Below are 14,308 nucleotides of genomic sequence, written 5' to 3' on the forward strand. Positions count from 1 at the left end.
GTATACTTGACTCTCATGGAGAATAGATTACAGTATGTACATGTTTAGAGATGACTAAACCTAGTTCCTAAATGTTTATCTTAATCTTGGATTTGGGTCGATCTTAGAGATCTCCCAATAACTTTCTTTACAACACTAATTAACCTAGTATCTTGATTGTTCTCTATAGGTATAGTGAAAATCAAGTCGTATCCAATGTTACAAGTTTTTTGGTTCAGTGACCAGAATCTTGAAGATGGGAAACTTTTAATTACCTGTCAAGATGACATCTCCTTTGAAAAGGGTCTGTACAGAACTTATATAGCTAATGAGGTATGTGACCTTGAAGATGATCATATCCTCGTACAACCCTTTTGTCTTGTCTTATCATCAACATATCACAGAGATAGAAATTGTAAAAAGGGATTATCAACATATATAGCTTCACAATGACAACAGAGTAACATAGCAGGAGGAATTGAACCTTTAGTCAGAGTTCCAGGTTACTGGGACCAAACAAACATCAAAAGAACCAAATAAAAATTGTCATGACAATGAGCAGATAACTCTATCTTTAGGGAAAGAAATATCCGACCCGAATAAAAAATCGGATCCTTATTTATATACGTAACCCAACTCTCGGATCCCCCACACGAACCAGACCCGTAAAGCTCTCACGGGGCTAATATATTTTCCTTATTTCTTTTAAGAGAAAGGAAATAACCTTTTTTTTTTTTTTTTTTTTTTTTTATTAAACATATAAGACAGAAAAAGGAAATAACCTAAAATGGTAATTTCCTATTTTTTAAATTTCCTGTTGTCCATCGGAAACCATCGACTATAAATAACAAACTTATTACGTCCTCGTTTTAATCCCATCTTTGCTGCGTCTAGCATTCTTTTATTCGGAGAAAGAGAATTAGAAGAAAGAAAAAAAACAATAAGCGACAATGTTGGTGTACCAAGATCTTCTCACCGGTAAGCTCATTCATTCTTTACTCTCGTCTTCAATCCCGTAGCATCTTTTGTATCATTCTATCGTGCGAGTCGATTTCGACCTTTTTTCTTTGCATGGAACTGGTATCTTGTTAGTCATGTGATCGCTTCTTATGATTTTTCGTCAAATTTGCTCCTCTCCGCGTCAATTCTTTTAGCGATAAGCATAGTTTTTTTTTTGAATTTATCGTTTAGTTGCTTATATCTATGATTGATTGATTAGTGTATAACTGTATATATATATATGTAAAAAAAAACTGTATATATATGTTAATATCCCGTTAGGGTTTTAAATTTTATTTGATTGTTTCGATAGTTAGTACGATTATCTTGACAAGTTTTGTTTTTTTTTTCAATATAATTTTAACCAGTTTTGGCGACACGATATGAATAATTACTGAGATTTTTATTTTATTAATTTTTTTTTTCAGGTGATGAACTTCTGTCTGATTCTTTCCCTTACAAGGAGATTGAGAATGGTATTCTTTGGGAAGTTGAAGGAAAGGTCTGTTGTACCTATCTCAAACCCTTTATTACATCTCAAAGTTCGCAAGCATTTTGTTCTGATAAATTTTTAAAAATTTAAATGTCCAGTGGACTACCGTTGGAGCTGTGGATGTGAACATTGGTGCCAATCCCTCTGCCGAAGAAGGTGGTGAGGACGAGGGTGTTGATGACACGACTCAAAAGGTTGTTGACATTGTGGACACCTTCAGACTTCAGGAGCAGCCGACTTATGATAAGAAGGGTTTCATCGCCTATATTAAAAAGTACATCAAGCTTTTGACACCAAAGCTCAACGAGGAAGATCAAGCAGCCTTCAAGAAGGGTATTGAGGGAGCTACCAAGTTCTTGCTCCCCAAGCTCAATGACTTCCAATTGTGAGTTTTTTTATTTTTTGTCCTGAATCCAATCATCTTTTCCCTTACAAGATGACAGTTTATGTTATGTTTTTGATACAATGTACAGCTTTGTTGGGGAGGGGATGCATGATGACAGCACTTTGGTCTTTGCTTACTACAAGGAGGGTGCAACTAACCCAACATTTTTGTACTTTGGACATGGTTTGAAGGAGGTCAAGTGCTGAGTTAGAAGCTCTCGTCAGGTTACTGTGTCGGTCGCAGCCACTTTATTTTGTTCCGTGTTTTGTGTTCTATTAAAATTACCTACCACAAGTTTGCTTCTCTTCTCCTTGATTTATATCATTTACTATTAATTGAATTTTGTGGTTTGCTTTACTAAACTTATCCTGAAACTCTAGGCAAGGATTCAAACAAATTTGATACAGATCTCTAATGGTGCATGTATAATAATAACTTGGGTAAACTTTTCCGTGATAGTAAACGCTTTTATTTCTCTAGAAACCCTTTTTAAAAGTAAAAGAAAAGTGGTATAGACATCATCATCACACGTGTGGAATCTATCTGTTAGAGTTCTGTCCTCATGGTTTTCGACTAAGCTGTGAAACAAATCACATACATGTATAAGAACATGATGTCAAAAAAAAATGTATAAGAACATTGGTGCAAACTACTTCGATGACAAAGCCGTAAATTAAGGAAGCGTTGGCTATTTTACATACATTTTAACTGTATAGAAAATCAATTTTTTAAGCTGCGTGAACTTCTCAACAAGATGATTTGTATATATATAAATTTATGTTAGATGTGTGGGGAGGAGAGGACAACCAGACAGAATGTGTTGGTACGTCTTGTGTTTCAAGTAAAAGGAAACGTGATTTGGTCCGTTTGACGTTGCTCCAACCCTCTAATTAATGTACTTATCTCTCTTAACGCTTGTCCTGTTTCATTTCGGTTTTTAGCTAAAAGTCTTATAATTAGCTCACATGGTCACTTGTTAACCCGTAAACGATGATGAAAAGTTGCACAAAACTCCTTTCGTACTGTTTATTATTTTTACTTAGAGAACATAATGCTTTAGGCAAAAGCAAAAACTTTTTTGATTCAAAAGGAAGTAACCCACAAGCTTTTGTTGCCCCACCTCTCTACTTTCGAATATTCTTGCACTCGTATACTATATTGGATTATATATATGATGGCTTTAACACACACACATCCTTAATTACGTCTAAACATTTCAAATATTTTAAATAAAAACACAAGAGACTTGAATAATGGTTTACAGAAGATCATATGGACCAGCAAAGAATAATAAAATATAAAAAGGTAAATTGATATTAGGGATTAGAGCATGCCCAACGATGAGACTCATTGGAGTCATTAGCGACAAGGACATTTCGGATTAATCTTGGATATTTTGTATTTAAAAAAAAAAAAAAAGACGATCATTCACGGGCCGCCACGTAGTCGTGGAGACCGCAAATAGTGCAAGGATTCACTAAGAAAGAATTTTTATTTATGAGTTTTAAGGATTAAATACTTAGCTTTTGGTGGAGTCCACTGATTATTTAATTATTTTTTTTTCTAACGACTCCCATTAAGGATTTTCATTGCGGATGCCTTTATAAGATTAAATCATTAGCATATACAAAAGTTGTGGCCGTCATGTCGAGGAACAAAAAAAAGTAGAAGGAAAACTCATGTCATTGTCCTCGGATATATATATTCAAATCATCATCTCTCTTTGTGCTATGCTCCAAGCCAATATCCTTAAATATCATAGAGTAGCTGGAATCTTTAAATACACATATCCTTCATTATCTTATCAGTTTTATGCACTTTGGTTAAATACATATATAGTTCAAGAATTGTTTTGAAAACTTTTACAATGGTGTATATGTCGTTATCATGATATAAAAAAAAAAAACTATGTATAACAACATTATCAGACTGAGCATATATACTTTGCAAATATTCAGATCGTGTGGAATGTGGATCGACTAGCTTGTTTCACATATTAAAATGTGTACTAGATAGTAACATTAACAAAAAAAGAGGACAAATCGGCAAAAATATCTAAAGTTAAAGGACCTGGTATGTAATGTTATTATTGTAAATTTGTGTTTGTAATATCTTACTTCAACGCCTCTCTCTCCGCCTAACGTCGCTTACGGCCATAAACGGAATACAAAGACGAAAATTTTGAACAAAGCTCTCTCTCTCTCTCTCTCTCTCTCTCTCTCGCTTAGGGTTTTCTTTTGTTCTGAGTCTCGGATCTGATTGTATCTTTGGGGGAAAAAAATTCAAATTTCGCAGATCTCTCTTATCCGAACGTTGCGTGTTCCATCTGGTAATCGTTACTTACGTTTTATCTTCTTTTGATTCGATCTTCTTCTTCTTCTTCTGATGCAAATTTCAGATTTCAAAGGAAGTGATAACGAGTTTGCTACCTCGCGTTCATGTTCTTGCGTTTGAATCCGAATCCTCTCCGCATCTGTGAGTTTCCTTACGATTGAAAATCAGAAATATTTTAATTTCGGTTTGGTATATCTGATTTTGGTTTTGGTTTGGATGATCGAAGAGTTGTTCTAACAGATCTCTCAAGTTGGCTCCTCAAAGAAGATCGCAGCGCGGCCAGATGCAGCACACCAACGCCGCTGCTGCGACTGCTCTTTACGATGCGGGACCCGCTAATGACGCTGGAGATGCTGTCATGGCACGCTGGCTCCAATCCGCTGGCTTGCAGCATCTGGCCTCTCCCACCGGAGGCAATGATCAGCGTCATCTCCCTAGCCTTCTCATGCAGGTTCTTTGCTTTCCATTACATTCTCTTTCAATCACTTGCATGCCTTTAGTTCTCAGGAGACAATCTACTCTTCGGGCTGGTAGAAAGGATGACACTTTTTTTTTTGTATTAGATGCACAAAAGCAAAATAGTTAGAGCTTTGCTTTTGCTGAATGAAGGATTGTTTCCTTTTATGGATATTAGTCATAATGTATCTTAAGGAGAGTTTGAAATATTGTTGACCATCCATGTGAATTGTGCGAGTCTGTAACTTTTATTCCACGAAGATCATTGATTAGTGTTTGAAAAACTGTGCGAGTGTGAACACATTCTCTTATTCTTCTTCCTTCAAGGAAACTGAACTCTCTCTCGCTGCCAGGAGAGTTGTATACGCTCTCTTGTATGTATGTCTCGTAGTTCAGTGGGAAATAGTGCTTATCTTGTTAGACTTTGTTTTAGGGGACGTTTGTACTTTCTCTTTCGTTTGGTAAAATTTCTTTTATATAAAAACTTTTGTGCTTGCCTCTTGTTTTTTTATTTTTATGAACGGTGTTGGGGAATTTGAAGGCTTCTTTGTGTTGTTTTTGCTGTATCTGCTAGGGTTATGGAGCGCAGACTGCTGAAGAAAATCAAAGGCTGTTCAAACTAATGCGAAATCTTAATCTTAACGGGGAGTCCTCTGAATCATATACACCAACAGCAGCTATGCCTTCTTCCGAAGGATTTTTTTCACCCGACTTCAGAGGTGATTTTGGAGCTGGGTTAATGGATCTTCATGCTATGGATGACACAGAGCTGCTATCTGAGGTATGGTTGGAAGAATAACTAGTACAGAGAATTTTCATGGTTAAGCCCATTAGATTATGTTATTAATACTGGTACTGCCAATCTTACATTGAGTCCCACCTAATCAATTGGCTGGGTGCTTATGAAATCCATATGCGAGACTCTGTTACACAACATTTGCACTTGTTGCTTGAAACGATTGAGCGAGATGTGTTAGCTTTTGTTAGAGAAGCTTCTGTTTGTAACTGCCACTTGAATTTGCTAGTTCTTAAAGAAAGAAATTATCTATGTGAAAGTTATCAATTCATTGCTTTTGTAATATGTCATTTTCCTTTCTTGTTACAGCATGTGAGTGCCGAACCCTTTGAGCCGTCACCTTTCATGCCTAGTGTGGATAAAGAATTTGAAGAAGGTTTTAATTTTCCAACTAATCGTCAGCAACAAACAGATGCTGAACCTTTGGGCTCATTGCCTAAGAGTGAAAAAGAGAATAACAGTGTAGCCAAGATTAAAGTAGTGGTAAGCCATTCACTTGACCACTGACCTGTTTCTTTACTACTTGCTTGCTTTATAAGTAGCGTTCATTATGACTAGGGGTCACTGAGGAAACCGTTGTTTTTGGGTGTCTTGATTCTTTAGGTAAGGAAAAGACCCCTAAATAAGAAAGAAACAGCTAGAAAGGAGGATGATGTCGTGACGGTATCTGATAATTCTTTGACTGTCCATGAGCCCAAGCTGAAGGTTTGTGTGTATTCTTCATTGAAGATAAAAATGGCATCCATGATTCAGTTGAACAACTGAACGATGGCATCCTGCTATTAAAGGTTACATGTTATCTTCATTTAATATTTTCTTGTCTGATATTGAACGAAACATAATCTTGTTGGTGCAGGTGGATTTGACTGCTTATGTGGAGAGGCATGAGTTCTGCTTTGATGCTGTTCTAGATGAGGATGTTTCAAATGACGAGGTAACTTAATATATAATTCAAGGTTATTGGGCTGTCATAGATTTTTTTCAAGATCGACATACATTATTGACCATTAATTTAGATCAGCATGCGGTTTCCCCACTTTTACAGTCCAGATGATTTTTGATGAATGGATACTTAGAAGTCGTTTGTTGTTCCTTTGAACAGGTGTATAGGGCCACAATTGAGCCGATAATTCCCATTATTTTCCAGAGAACTAAAGCTACATGTTTTGCATATGGTCAAACAGGTATGCAGTGGCATTAATTTGATTCTAAAATATTAGATGATAATAGCTTTTTCATGCTTTCATTGCCCTGATGATGTCTTACCTTATTCAGGTAGTGGTAAGACATACACAATGAAACCACTACCCATACGCGCTGTCGAAGATTTAATGAGGCTGTTGCGTCAACCAGTATACAGCAATCAGAAGTTTAAATTGTGGCTCAGTTATTTTGAGATATATGGTGGAAAGCTGTTCGATCTTCTCAGTGAGAGAAAGTTAGTGTTCTTTCTTTTTCTTTTGGCATTTACATTGACCAGGCATATTCTAGCTAGTGATTGTTGTTTTGATGTCATTAAATTATCTGACCCCCAAAAAGATGTAATTAAATTATAAATATTGCATTTTCATCATTTCATACTCCATACTCTCATTGTTGTCCACTCTTACCAATGTATGTTTTGCGTTGTCTAAATTATTTAGTTATTGTCGAGCAGGAAGCTTTTAATGCGAGAAGATGGTAGACAACAAGTTTGCATTGTTGGGCTGCAAGAGTACGAAGTCTCAGATGTTCAAATTGTAAAGGAACTTATCGACAAAGGAAATGCTGAAAGGAGCACAGGTTCAACTGGAGCAAATGAGGAATCTTCTAGATCACATGCTATCTTACAGCTTGTTGTAAAGAAGCATGTTGAGGTAAAACAAACCAGACGTAAAAATAATGATGCCACTGAATTGCCTGGGAAAGTTGTTGGGAAGATTTCTTTCATTGATCTTGCTGGCAGTGAAAGAGGTGCAGACACCACAGACAATGACCGACAGACAAGGTGAGGAATGAGGATGCTCTTTACCCCTGTGGTTGAGTACTGACCTACCACTAATGCGTAGATTAGTTTCTGTGCCTCTTTTGGACTTGTGGGTATTGATGGAGTGGCACTATCTCGCTATCCTTTTACTTTAGGACCACCACTCTCCTGATCTAATGTTTTTGTTTTCACGGTGGTCTTCGCTTAGGTTTGAAGGCGCAGAAATCAATAAGAGTCTTTTGGCTCTCAAGGAATGTATACGTGCACTGGACAATGACCAGCTACATATACCATTCCGTGGAAGCAAATTAACTGAAGTGCTCCGTGACTCATTTGTTGGAAACTCAAGAACGGTGATGATCTCTTGCATCTCTCCGAGTGTAGGATCGTGTGAACATACCCTCAATACACTAAGATATGCTGATCGGTATATTTTGTGGAAACTATAGCCTCTCTTGAAACTAATTCTCAGCTTTTCTTAACCTGTTTGTTGTTTACCAAATCAACAGGGTCAAAAGTCTATCTAAAAGTGGAAATAGCAAGAAAGATCTAACTGCAAACTCAATGCCTCCTGTTAATAAGGATTCTCTGTTGGGCTCAAATGATGTAGAAGATATCTTTGAGCCACCACAGGTAGTGAATGTTCAGGAAACCGGGAGGAGGGTCGAGAAGGATAACTACACTGCTTCAGGTATTGACTTCAGACAACCTACAAATTATCGAGAGGAAAGTGGAATCCCATCAATCTCAATGGACAAGAGTAGATCAGAGACGAACAATGCTTTTGGTGGCTCCAATAGTCAGAGGAACCACCTGTCTTCATATCCTCAAGAAACTTCAGACCGCGAAGATAAAGCCAAGAAAGTGTCGCCACCTCGTGGGAAAGGGCTGCGGGAAGAAAAACCGGATAGACCACCACAAAACTTGTCTTCATATGCCAAAGAAACTTCAGACCGTGAAGAGAAAGTGTCTCCACCTCGTGGGAAAGTGTTGCGGGAAGAGAAACCAGATAGACCACCACAAAACTTGTCTTCATATCCCCAAGAAACTTCAGACCGTGAAGAGAAAGCCAAGAAAGTGTCACCACCTCGTGGGAAAGGGCTGCGGGAAGAAAAACCAGACAGACCACAAAACTTGTCTAAAAGAGAGGTCAGGTCGTCAGACATCCCTACCTTTACAAACTTCAGGCAGAACACAAGTGAAACTGTTTCAAGACAATATGAAACCGACTCTTCGCTTGATGAAAACATTGATGCACTGCTTGAGGTAAAATACTCACTTAAACATCTATAAACATGAGATGAACCTGTGAGATTGGTTTGCAAGCAATGGTAGAAAAACTTTTACTAATAGTTACCGCATGACTATTTCAGGAAGAGGAAGCTCTGATTACAGCACACAGAAAAGAAATAGAGGATACAATGGAGATTGTTCGCGAGGTAAGTAAACGTAAACAAGTGACTGCGATTGTAGATTATTATCTCTCTGTTAAACTTTTCATAATCTTACTCAGGAGATGAAGCTTTTAGCGGAGGTGGACAAACCAGGAAGCATGATAGAAAACTATGTAACGCAACTGAGCTTTGTCTTGTCGAGGAAAGCAGCGGGGCTTGTGAGTCTCCAAGCCAGGCTTGCTCGGTTCCAACACCGTCTCAAGGAACAAGAAATACTTAGCCGTAAGAGATTTCCTCCTCGGTAGTTGGTACAAGAAAGGAAACAAAAAAAAAACGATTGTGTGTGGTGTTTGTGAAGTGTGAAAGTTGCTTGGGACACAATGGGATGAAGAAGAAAAAAATGTCCATTGTGTTGGTGAATTTGGGAATATATATATTTCATTTCTCTCTTATCATAAAATTATACAATTTGTGTTTACTGTACAATGAAATGTGAAACTCTTTTCTCAGTCAACTGAAAAAAGAAGAATATAACCATTTACAATGTAATTATAACTAATTAAGTAAACCATGTTATGCAACTAAGAAAAAGTCAGATTCTTAATTAGCTAATACTTTATTCTTTGCCGTCTAGAAAGACTGGGGAATAGCTCCAAAAATAGTACCGCTCGTGTCGTGAACACAAAAAGCCCAACTAAAAGGCCTTGGCCCACCTCACGTTTGTCACGTGACATGCCATTTGCATAAACAAGACTCGATCTGCACCGTCCGATGCTTAAACCCAAACGGATATCCACCGTCCAACGATAGCTCTTATCTCCTCCACCTTCCCGTCGTAGTCGCACTGTCGCAGGCGAGTAAAAGGCGTATGAAAAGATATTTCTCAGATCTAGGTAAACACTTTCCGCCATTGCTGCTCTCCTCGCTCTTTGTGTAAGCTTTTAGGGGTTTCATTTTCGATGAATTCTCCTTGTATTTTTATTTAATTTTATGATCAAATATACGTGCGATTTCGATAGTCCTGAGCTAGGGTTTTGTTTCCGATATTTTCGTTTGGCTCGTCTGCTCTATTTAGATTGATTGGTTGGAGCAGTGATTCGTGATTTCGTTTGTGTTTATGATCGTGAACAGCTCAGATCTTTATGGAACTATTAAGTTTGTTTGCGATAGTCCTGAGCTAGTGTTTTGTTTGTGCTCTATTTTTATTGTTTGGGTTGTTGAATTTATATCAAAGGTTTAGCCTTTTTTTTTAATGGTTGTGAACAGGTCAGATATGGAAGAGCAGAAGCTTGCAGACGATAGAAACAGCGATGAGCAAGTAGAGAGAATTGAATTGGTGGTTTCTGATGTTGATGCGAGGGATACCGAAGATGAGGTCTTTGAGGAAGCTATCGACAGTTCAAAGCCTGAATCTTTTCAAGCCGATGATGGGTTACACGAGGATTTACCTTCAGAGGAAGTGAAAGTGCCAGAGGTTAATGGAGAGAGCCATGGTGAGGCAAACCTGCAACATATAACTACGGGAGAGGCTGCAACAGGTTTTGTGACTTCCCAAATGAATGGTGATGAAGGGGAAGCAGGTGCAGAGAATGTCAGCGACACTGCTACACTTTCTTTTTCTGAAAATGGAATTGTCTCCCCTGAGAAGAAAGCTGTTCTCCTCTCTTTCGGGTAAGCTTTTAGGGTTTCATTTTCAATGAGTTCTTCTTGTATGTATATCTTTGAAAATAGACGAGTACTCTATAGTTTGTGGTGATAATCCTGAGCTGTTGTTTTGTTTCTACTCTATTTTATTGTTAGGGTTGTTGGAATTTATATCAAAGCTTAAGTCTTTTTGTTTGGTTGGTGCAATGATTGGTGATTTCGTTTTGGTTATGCTTCTGAGCAGGTCAGAGAAGGAAGAGAAGAAGCTTGGAGACGATAGAATCATCCATGACCAAGTAGAGAACAGTACATTACTGGTTTCTGATGTTGATGCAAGGGATACCTATGATGAGGTCTTTGTGGAAGCTATTGACGGTTTCCAAGCCGATGATGGGTTGCACGAGGATTTACCTTCAAAGGCAACTCCTGAACATTCCATGGATGATCTGGAAGAAGAGAATAGCAATGACAAGGAAGTGAAAGATTCCAAGGTTAGTGGAGAGACCCATGGTGAGACAAACCTGCAACATATAACTGAGGGAGAGGCTGCACCAGGTTTTGTGACTTCCAAAATGAATGGGGATGAGGGGGAATCAGGTGCAGAGCATGTGAACGAGAAAGTTACAAGTTCCTTTTCTGAAAATGGAATCGTCTCGCCTGAGAAGAAACAGCTGGTGGCTGAAGTGATCGAGGAAACAAGGAATGATGGTACTGAAGAGGAAAACAGGGAGCAAAATGTTGATGTATCAGCTGGTATGGAAACAGAACAAGAGGCTGGGAAACGTGAAGGAGCAGATAAGGATTGCTTTGAGAATGAGTCTGGGGCACAAAGAAATGGTGAGACTGTTGCCGAATACAACACTGTTAAATGTGCTTCAGGTGATAGCATTCAGGTAGCTTCGGGTGAGAAATCCTTGAATGATAGTATTGAAGTAGATTGCGCTGGGACCTCATCTCCATTGGAGAAATCTAGTTCCGAGGAAAATGGAGAGAGTGAAGGTCACATCAGTAGAGAACATGATCCAGCTCAAAACAGTAATGGAGGACTTGGGGTTGAACATACTTCTCAACCTAATAAGGAATTTGAGAAGCAGCAAGGCAGCAGAGTGAATATAAGTCCAGAGATTAAGGAAAGCCCACATTTGGAAAGAAAATCTGAGGTAGCAAATTCTGTTTCACCAACAGAGTCTATAAGTCCTGCTCGCCCAGCAGGCCTTGGGCGGGATGCTCCTCTTTTGGAACCCACCCCACGTGTTCCTCATCAGCCTCGTGTAAATGGCAATGCGTCTCAGAATCAGTCTGAGCAGGCAGAAGACCCTACCACTGCCGAGACCGATGAGCATGATGAGACCCGTGAGAAGCTCCAGTTGATCAGGGTCAAGTTTTTGAGGCTTTCACATAGATTAGGGCAAACTCCACATAACGTTGTTGTTGCTCAAGTTTTGTATAGGCTTGGATTGGCTGAGCAGTTGAGGGGGAGAAACGGAAGCCGTGTGGGTGCCTTTAGTTTTGATCGAGCAAGTTCCATGGCAGAACAACTTGAGGCAGCTGGACAGGATCCACTTGATTTTTCTTGTACAGTTATGGTGCTCGGTAAAAGTGGTGTTGGTAAGAGTGCTACGATTAATTCTATTTTTGATGAAGTGAAGATCTGTACGGATGCATTCCAGATGGGGACAAAGAGGGTTCAGGAGGTTGAGGGTTTTGTTCAGGGAATTAAGGTTCGGGTGATTGACACTCCAGGTCTCTTACCATCATGGTCTGATCAACACAAGAATGAGAAAATGTTGAAGTCTGTTAAGGCTTTCATCAAGAAAAATCCACCGGATATCGTATTATATCTTGATAGGCTGGATATGCAAAGCAGAGATTCTGGTGACACGCCTCTCTTGCGCACCATCACTGATGTTTTTGGACCATCAATATGGTTTAATGCCATTGTGGGTTTGACTCATGCCGCTTCTGCTCCACCAGATGGTCCAAATGGCACTGCTTCTAGCTATGACATGTTTGTAACACAACGTTCCCATGTCATTCAGCAGGCCATTCGCCAAGCTGCTGGAGATATGAGGCTCATGAACCCTGTGTCTCTAGTTGAGAACCACTCTGCTTGCAGGACAAATCGGGCAGGTCAGAGAGTCTTACCAAATGGCCAAGTGTGGAAGCCTCATTTGCTGTTACTCTCATTTGCGTCCAAGATTCTAGCAGAAGCAAATGCTCTTCTGAAATTACAAGATAATAATACTCCAGGGAGACCATTTGTAGCTCGATCCAAGGCTCCACCACTGCCACTTCTCCTCTCATCGTTTCTGCAATCAAGACCGCAAGCCAAACTTCCTGAAGAGCAGTATGGTGATGAAGAAGATGAAGATGATTTGGACGAGTCATCAGGTTCTGACGAAGAATCAGAGTACGATCAGCTTCCTCCTTTTAAGCGATTGACTAAATCTGAGATGGCGAGGCTTAGTAAATCTCAGAAGAAGCAATATCTTGATGAGATGGAGTACCGGGAGACGCTATTTCTGAAGAAGCAGATGAAAGAGGAAAGAAAGAGACGTAAGATGTTGAAGAAATTTGCTGCCGAGATTAAAGAATTTGCTAACGGGCATAGTGAAAATGTGGAAGAGGAGAGAAGTGAACCTGCTTCTGTTCCAGTTCCCATGCCAGATTTGTCTCTACCTGCATCGTTCGACTCTGACAATCCTACTCACAGGTACCGGTCCCTTGATTCCTCCAATCAGTGGCTTGTTAGGCCAGTCCTGGAAACTCAGGGGTGGGATCATGATGTTGGCTATGAAGGTGTCAATGCAGAACGACTTTTTGTTGTTAAAGAAAAGATACCGATATCTTTCTCGGGGCAAGTTACAAAGGACAAGAAAGATGCAAATGTGCAGCTGGAAATGGCCAGCTCGGTTAAACATGGAGAGGGCAGATCAACCTCCCTAGGTTTCGAGATGCAAAATGCTGGGAAGGAATTGGCTTACACTGTAAGAAGTGATACCAGATTTAACAATTTTAGGAAACACAAAGCTGCAGCTGGTCTCTCTGTAACGCTCTTGGGTGATTCGGTGTCTGCGGGTCTGAAAGTTGAGGATAAGTTGATTGCTAATAAAAGGTTCAGAATGGTTATGTGTGGAGGGGCAATGACTAGTCGAGGAGATGTTGCTTATGGGGGTAGTTTAGAAGCTCAGTTGAGAGATAAAGATTATCCGCTTGGTAGGTTTTTATCTACTCTAGGACTTTCTGTGATGGATTGGCATGGGGATCTTGCTATCGGAGGGAATATACAGTCCCAAGTGCCCATAGGACGTTCATCTAATCTAATTGCGCGTGCTAATCTGAACAACAGAGGGACAGGGCAAGTAAGCGTCCGCGTAAACAGCTCTGAGCAGCTCCAACTTGCAATGGTCGCATTTGTTCCTCTGTTCAAGAAGCTACTTAGTTATTATTCCCCTCAGCAAATGGAGTATTGACAATAATGAATAACACTTCGGGTTTCAATTCACTTACTACAAGAACATCCTAGATTGAGAGTTGAAAAGGTACTAATCTATCTGCTTTTGCTTTCTTATTCCATTTGCTGTAAACCCTCTTTATTGATTGCTGATGTGGCTTTTGGTTTTTGAGCAGGAACCTTGGTGTGCCCTTTGGGTTGAAAACTTTAAGAACAAATTGTTGGAGGAGGCCTCTGTTTTCTTTACATAGCCAGAACACTTGTTCGTTCCTTGTCTAATTTAAGCGTAGTGGTGGTTTTATTCTCTTTTCAAAACCTTTGTATGGCTTTCTGTTCATGTCTACCTCTGGATTTTTCATAAAGCTTGTTAAAATTATGCTGCAATCTACTTGTTGATTTTAAGACACC

At 39.3% G+C, this 14,308-nt stretch overlaps 3 protein-coding genes across 8 annotated transcripts; all 3 read left to right on the top strand.

The window, feature by feature from the left end:
* The first annotated feature begins 870 nt into the window (after positions 1-870).
* LOC106294010 (translationally-controlled tumor protein homolog) lies at positions 871-2,196 on the top strand. Its single transcript, XM_013729627.1, has 4 exons — positions 871-957; positions 1,407-1,480; positions 1,570-1,856; positions 1,945-2,196. Exons 1-4 carry the CDS (start codon positions 930-932, stop codon positions 2,060-2,062), a joined length of 507 nt encoding a protein of 168 aa, XP_013585081.1. The 5' UTR covers positions 871-929; the 3' UTR covers positions 2,063-2,196.
* A 1,795-nt stretch (positions 2,197-3,991) lies between these two features.
* LOC106295309 (kinesin-13A-like) lies at positions 3,992-9,280 on the top strand. Of its 6 annotated transcripts, none has more exons than XM_013731169.1 (14): positions 3,992-4,185; positions 4,255-4,331; positions 4,417-4,641; positions 5,221-5,427; positions 5,752-5,925; positions 6,046-6,147; positions 6,299-6,376; positions 6,545-6,626; positions 6,718-6,880; positions 7,100-7,429; positions 7,617-7,835; positions 7,918-8,674; positions 8,782-8,847; positions 8,922-9,280. In XM_013731169.1, the coding sequence occupies exons 3-14, from the start codon at positions 4,474-4,476 to the stop codon at positions 9,105-9,107; spliced, it is 2,532 nt and encodes an 843-aa protein (XP_013586623.1). In that variant the 5' UTR covers positions 3,992-4,185; positions 4,255-4,331; positions 4,417-4,473; the 3' UTR covers positions 9,108-9,280. The 6 variants fall into 6 exon arrangements, with proteins under 6 accessions (XP_013586623.1, XP_013586625.1, XP_013586624.1 ...); XM_013731171.1 differs by having other exon boundaries at positions 4,431-4,641; XM_013731170.1 differs by having other exon boundaries at positions 3,996-4,185; positions 4,264-4,331.
* A 361-nt stretch (positions 9,281-9,641) lies between these two features.
* Positions 9,642-14,308, top strand: LOC106293372 (translocase of chloroplast 120, chloroplastic-like). Its single transcript, XM_013729050.1, has 4 exons — positions 9,642-9,735; positions 10,069-10,473; positions 10,691-13,988; positions 14,077-14,308. The coding sequence occupies exons 1-3, from the start codon at positions 9,671-9,673 to the stop codon at positions 13,917-13,919; spliced, it is 3,699 nt and encodes a 1,232-aa protein (XP_013584504.1). The 5' UTR covers positions 9,642-9,670; the 3' UTR covers positions 13,920-13,988; positions 14,077-14,308.

This window comes from Brassica oleracea, chromosome C5 (assembly GCF_000695525.1).
Source record: "Brassica oleracea var. oleracea cultivar TO1000 chromosome C5, BOL, whole genome shotgun sequence".
Taxonomy (NCBI): Eukaryota; Viridiplantae; Streptophyta; class Magnoliopsida; order Brassicales; family Brassicaceae; genus Brassica; species Brassica oleracea.